At 44.6% G+C, this 6,628-nt stretch overlaps 1 protein-coding gene across 1 annotated transcript; it reads right to left on the bottom strand.

Annotated features, from left to right (window-relative positions):
* Positions 1-455: 455 nt before the first annotated feature.
* LYK3 (protein kinase family protein / peptidoglycan-binding LysM domain-containing protein) lies at positions 456-5,618 on the bottom strand. The gene is made up of 11 exons (XM_048708391.2): positions 4,805-5,618; positions 3,819-3,893; positions 3,213-3,512; positions 2,529-2,674; positions 2,353-2,442; positions 2,146-2,251; positions 1,677-1,828; positions 1,496-1,593; positions 1,252-1,402; positions 1,013-1,120; positions 456-891 (listed from the first exon to the last, which is right to left on the bottom strand). The coding sequence occupies exons 1-11, from the start codon at positions 5,427-5,429 to the stop codon at positions 727-729; spliced, it is 2,016 nt and encodes a 671-aa protein (XP_048564348.2). The 5' UTR covers positions 5,430-5,618; the 3' UTR covers positions 456-726.
* Between the last annotated feature and the right edge of the window lie 1,010 nt (positions 5,619-6,628).

The raw sequence follows: 6,628 nt of genomic DNA, 5'->3' as shown, positions 1-6,628 counted from the left end.
AGAACAAGAATCAGCATTACAACCGCTCTCAGCCAACTTGTTAAAGCAGGGGGGCTGATTTTACGAATGTCACACACATAGATACTACACATCACTGAAAAGAATGGGGCAGCAAACCGGAAGGTGATCGGCTGCCATCACTATAAACAAAAGAAACAACTAGCGCAAAATTGCTTGCACAACCGTTGCATAGCTTCTCGAGTGGTGAAAGTTGGGATTGTTAGATTCTCCATTCCCAACGGCAGTGCACCAGTGGCAGTGACTAATCTGACTGAAGAAAGAGTGAAGGCCTACTCTATATAAGAGCTTTGACACCAAGTTGATGGCACGAAGATGTATCTCAATATTCACTTCCTTGGATGGAAGCTAGTCACTGTTGGGCAACACCAGGTACGGCCGAGGGTCACATTCTATTTGAATCAATAGGCAGACATTTTTCCATAAGAGAGAAGACAAGCAGTAAGCAGGAGCGATTCAGCACAGCAAGCGAAGTAACACCGGAAGAAGCGCTCAGGTATACATGCATAGTTACATTCTGTACGACCAACCACGAAATATCTATCTCACTGTGCTCGATACTCTCAGCTTGCTCGACTGGACAGGGGGCCAGTGATATTTAGGACAACAATATGCATGGGAGAATACCCTCTAGCAGATCATAGGAAGGAGAACACACGAAGAGCACGGAGCAGCAAGCAAGCAAAGCCAGCTTTGCAGGATGGGTCATCACCTCCCGGCAACAAGACCACTGAACACCTGGCTGTTCCCACCCAGCGTCGCCTCCCACTCGATGGACGAAAGCAGTATCTGCGACAGGGTGATCACTGCCTGCTTCATGTCCGGCCGTAGAACAGGATCTTCATCGGCGCATTGTTTCGCGAGCATAGCCATCTTTACAAGGGAAAGATAATTTAGAGCGCCGAGAGCGACAGATTTATCTTTGAAGCAAAGGTGATGTTAAATGTGCAGGCAAAAGGCTATCTAGTGTTGTTTAGTGGCCAACTGGACATACCTGGTATATGCAGTCATGAGGATACAGATCCATCAGATTAGGGTCAATACAGTCTTTCAAGCTCCCCACACACGTTGGATCGTGGCAATTCCTTAGTGCAGTCAACATCTGCCCAGTCAAACCACAGAGATCTTTTGGACTCAAAAGTGTAAAAAGGAGTCGACGAAATACCATGTAAACCTTCCAAACCTACAAGCTGTAGATTCGATGAATGCTTGTGTACAAGTTAGAGAACTTACAACTGATGCCAAGGAACGCCTTTCAGAGTTTGAACTTGCACCAACTGCGCCGGCCTTTGTAATCGCCTCCTTTCCAGATATCAACTCAAAAAGTACGACCCCGAAAGCATAAACATCGCATTTCGCAGTTGCCAGGCCGTCCCGCAGGTATCTACAAGAACAACGAAATATGGCCAGATATCAAAACTACAGTCAATTTTTTTTTTCTTAAACCAGAGCCAGCCGACCAGCAAGGCGTGCTTACTCTGGGGCCAAATAACCAAAAGTACCCACAACTTTGGTAACAGAAGCCTCTGCATCATTGGACCTTACTCCCAGTTTTGCAAGACCGAAATCTGAAATCTACAGCCACAGAAAATGTAGTTCTTTGTCAGACTATAAACTGGTAGAACTGATGAAAGAAAAATGTGAAATCAACAATTAACCTTCGCTCTGAAAGAACCATCAAGCAAGATGTTACTTGATTTGATGTCCCTATGAACATAATGATCTTTTGTATGCTCATGAATGTACTCCAGTCCTCTAGCAGCATCAAGAGCAATTTGGACCCTATAAATCCAAGAAAGTGGTGTGTAACCTGGAAGATTAAATAAATATCAATCAATAATGATAACTGTGTGGGAAAAAGTATAAATAAGGCTACAGAAACAAATTAGCTTAAGAAATTAGCAGTAAAAACCAAGCTAAACAGTCCTCAAGCAGTAAGCTTGCAGAAGTTATTTGAAGGTAAAATGCAATGTCAAAGGTGCTGGAACCAGTACATGTGAAAGGTTGCACAGTTAAACGCCAAAGGTAGGGGTTACACATTAGTAAATTTATAGATACCTTATGAAGAAGTCACAATATCTAAGGTTAAGAAACCTTACATAAAAAAAGTACCAGACAACAGTATACCTTTGCTTTGAGGATCATGAAGATGGTTTTTGAGTGAACCTTTTTGAGAGTATTCATAAACCAGGAACAGCTCGTCCTTACTTGCTGCATAGCCAATCAACTCTACCTTTGACAAAACATGGGTCACAAATGAAAGTCTAAATATAACAAAGATATTTAATATATAATCTAGATTGAGCATTTTGTGAGAATTATAAAATGACATACCAGACTAGCATGATGAACCTTACAAAGAACTTTCATCTCTACTATGAATTCTTTAGTATTAGTTGATGTCATTCTCTTTATCGCGACCTCCTGTAAATATCACTTGTTATTGGCAAGGTATGTCATAGGACCAGTATTCCATAAAAATGGTCAGCTTCGAGCCTCGGATCCCAGACCTGATCTCGAAGAACCCCATAGTAGACAGAGCCATATGTACCATGTCCCAGCAGATTTGCATCAGAAAAAAGATCGGTCGATGCAAGTATTTCTTCATATGTAAACACAATAGGCTTTTCCCTATCAAACACGTCTACTACCATACCTGCAATAGAGATAAACTCGTAAGTCAGAATAGCTTATGTACGGTAGGAGCAAACGGAAATAAAAGTAATCTAAATTAGCCCGTGCTAGCAATAGCTTGTCATGCCAAGTTATTAAAATGGTATTAATTGTGAACTTCTATCCCAACATTCTAGTTTTTTGGAGTCTTATTTGGACAGAGTACTTGGGCACAGGTTCTCATTTGTATTTGGCTACTTGAAGCCATGCGTGACTGAACAGGTAATGAAAGTTGTGTGCTTGCTTAACCACTGTAGGACAGGTCCTAGATGATGCAAATGAAAATCCTGAAACAGATGTTCTATGAAGTCTTTCAGGTTAACACGACTCCATCAGGGACTTAAGTTGCGCGTCACTACATTACCAATAGTATTCTGTCACTCCTAAAATACAACTTCTATAAACTATCTTCCATTTAGTGTCACCAAATATATCCACACGATATGAACTTTGTGAAACCCATGTTCCGGAAGTGTTATAATGATGAGAGTCCAAGTATGGTTAACAGAAGGTGTGCTGACCTTTTGGAACATTGATATGATGATCCCCGCCACCCTTTCTTGATTGCTTCTCATTGCCAAATTGGCAGCAGAAATATCTTCCAGAACCATAACAAAAACTACCACTCTTAAGTAGTTGAAAATCATGAGGCATAGGCTGGTTTGGACTCTTTCTCTGGTTATTTGAACCTTGGTGATTGTAGTGGAAGGATTTGCACATCAGAAGTGCAAGGAGAGCAATAGCAATCAAAGCAAGTGCAACTCCCATGCCCCCAATAACCCATCCATAAGGGAATTTTGCTGAATGATGATCTGATATTTCTGCATTTGTACGTCATAGAATACTTGGGTTAGTTTTATTACAATAAGAAAAATGTTGATTGGAATGCTCCTAATTACCAAATTTTACATATTAAACTTGCATAATTTTTTCGACATTTTTAATGTCAATACTTGAAGAGAACTATAGCAGCCTTATAATGACATGAATAATGTGCTGAAAAATTGAAATAGAAAGATCAACTATATGAGGGCACAAGTATTGCAAATGAACATCAATACTAATATTGATCGAGAAATATTGAGATAAGCTACTCAAAACATTAAGGAATGAATTATATCAAGTACCTGGCAAAGTATTTTGAATGGGTGCTGGTGCAGGAACGAGGGCAGAAGACATTGCAGCATAAGGCTGGCCAGGAACTGCATGTTATATACACAAAGTAAGTAAAAACAGATTGAAGCAGATATTTTCCATGATAAAATTAATTAAAAAATTCCTTTAAAAAATTGCATTACACTGTAGAGGAGAGGAAGGTAAATTCATTACATCTGTAATCTGATACAGTGATACTTGCCTTTTGTAAGAGTTGTTTCCACTGAACAAAAAAAAATTGATCACACGATTTTTGTTACACGGAAATAACTCAGAAATAAAATCACCATTGTACATCTTTTATGCAGCATATGTAGAAGACAATGTTTGTGTTACCCGCGAAAAAAAAAGACAATGTGTGTGATCATGTGACTTTTATCATTCCACGGAACTCTGATCCTACATACCTAGTTTTCTTTATAGTGAAATAAAAAAGAACAGTAAGAAAGTTGATGATACCAAATATGACTCTAATTATTTCAAGAGGAGGAAAATAATACTACTAAATGTATATAACAGTAAATAAACTTAAGTCTGCAGAATTAGAAAAATAAGTGGGAGGCATATGCTGGCTGAAAACATCGATATTGCCTCGTACAATTCAAGGTCAACATCGAGAAGGAAATCAACTGTGCACGCCCAGTTCTAGCTGTTCTATTTGACCTCGCCAGAGAACACACGAGTGTATAGAATATTCACTGTCAGAAATATCTGTCTTGGCACAAAACAATCTAACTTCTTCATGAAACAGTTGACAATTCAGCGCAGACACAAGAAATATGCAGCCTCTGTTCGCACGCACAGACTCATAATCGAAAGAATCGGAAAACATTATAGATCAATTAATTAGAGAAACATGCTTGCAACTACTACACGACAAGCCGACAGAAGTTGAAGGAACTGTAAATATGTCAAATAGTATAAGCTTTTGATCAAAGATCACTGAACATTGGCTCACCCGAGTTGAGTGGGATGTAGTACACCTTCCCCGTGCTGATGGGGTCGGGTCCGGGCATGCCGTTGGCGGCCTCAATGGCGTCCATGCTTGCCCCAAACCTACTCGACAGCGATTCCACAGTGTCGCCGTCGGCGCCAACGTAGCTGAGAAGATAGTTCCAGGGGCCGGACGAGCAGCCGCAGATCAGGTGGAGTGCCACCACGGCGCCGGGGCGCGGCGGCCGCTGAAGCGCCCCGCCCGGCGGCGGAACGGCGAGGCCAGCGTACGCCGCGACCGCCACTTGGGCCGCGGTGGCGTTGAGGGGCACTGCGGAGGGGACGGTGTAGGTGGTGTTGGCGAGGTAAGTGCGGGAGGCGAGGCACGAGCAGTTCTTGCGCACGAAGGCGTAGCCCGGGCTGGCGGCGGGGTCGGAGGTGAGGTCGGCGGGCGAGGCGTCGAACATGGACTGGAGCACGCTGGCGTTGCCGGCCGCCGGGAAGGCGAGGAATGCCGTGCAGACGCGGGACAGCTCGGAGCAGGCGAGCGGCGACGAGGTGGCGTTCCCGGGGGCGGTGTCGACGGCGGCGCCCCCGCCGGAGCAGGCGAGGGCCAGGAGGAGGAGGAGGAGGCGGCGACGGGGAGGCATTGGGCCGGTTGGCTAGGGTTGGGGGCTCGAGGTGGCGAGATGGAGGTGGTGGGAGTGGGGCATGGAGGTGGCAGTGGCGAGCAGAGCTCTGGATGCTTCGCGTGGTCGGGTCACCCACGCGCACTTTGCGGGGCGGCGCTGTAGCAAGAGGACACGGGAAGAGGAAGAGAAACAAGCGTGGTCGCGGCGGGTAGATCACTGTTTTTATGCGAAATGGCCCGTAATGCCCCCACTTCACTCTCTGTGCCGTTGAGGTAGATTTGCTAAACTCAGAGCATCTCCAACGCGGACGTTTAAAATCCGGATCAAAGCCCATACATTTGTCTCAAATTCCGTGAATAGTACGCAAATCAGGAGGAGATTTCTGATTTGCGGGCATCCGGACACACTCCAGCCCCATTCAAAAACATCTCCCGTGCACGGGACCCCTCTCTCGCGACCGTACCTTCGCTCCCTGTGCCGCATTCATGTCGGCCCATAGCAAACACAGCCGGTCACTAGAGACTGGCATTGAAACGGAGTGTCCTCTGAGAGCACCGCCCATGCCTCGTCCCCCGTCTTCATGAATGTTCAATGTCGAAGAGACATGACCGGACGGGATGAGACGGCTATCTACCGCATTCAAACTGGCTGCCCGTCCGTTGAAGATGCTTGCACTAATGAATCGAGTCCGAAGAGCTTGACCTATGACAATTTGCTCCTATTTCACATTTTGTGCAACTCCATTACCCCAACCAACAAGGACAAGATCGAAGGAATTGTCCGAAATGCACTTCAGGCCGTCTCGATAGGAATTTGTTTTGACCTGTCGGACTTATTCATTCGGAACTGGGCATATGCTGCTAAAGCCCCTCAAGCCGTGAAACCTTATGCTCCATGGGTTCAGTGTGTTGTTGAGCAGATTACTGGGAAGCGATACTTTTGCCCCTATACCCCGAAGTCTTACATCCCTCCTGTTTGCGATACTCTTCGAATTATCAAGGACAATGACAAAGGCAAAGCTCCTGTTGTTCCTGAAGAGAATGCTCCAGCTAATGCACCAAAGGTTAAACAGACTGTTGTTGAAGTCCCGGAGGATGAAAATCCTTCATTGTGTGAGATCTGCCTTCGAACTCGGCAAACTTTGGAGAAGCATATCAAGCTAGATTGAAATGAGAAGGTTCATATGATGATCGAAATAATCAATAAGCAGAAGGCCA

The sequence above is a fragment of the Triticum urartu genome, chromosome 3A (assembly GCF_056163025.1).
Source record: "Triticum urartu cultivar PI428250 chromosome 3A, HENAU_Tu73, whole genome shotgun sequence".
Lineage (NCBI taxonomy): Eukaryota > Viridiplantae > Streptophyta > Magnoliopsida > Poales > Poaceae > Triticum > Triticum urartu.
Note: the sequence above shows the minus strand (reverse complement) of the source record. Positions and strands in the feature narration are given on the sequence as shown.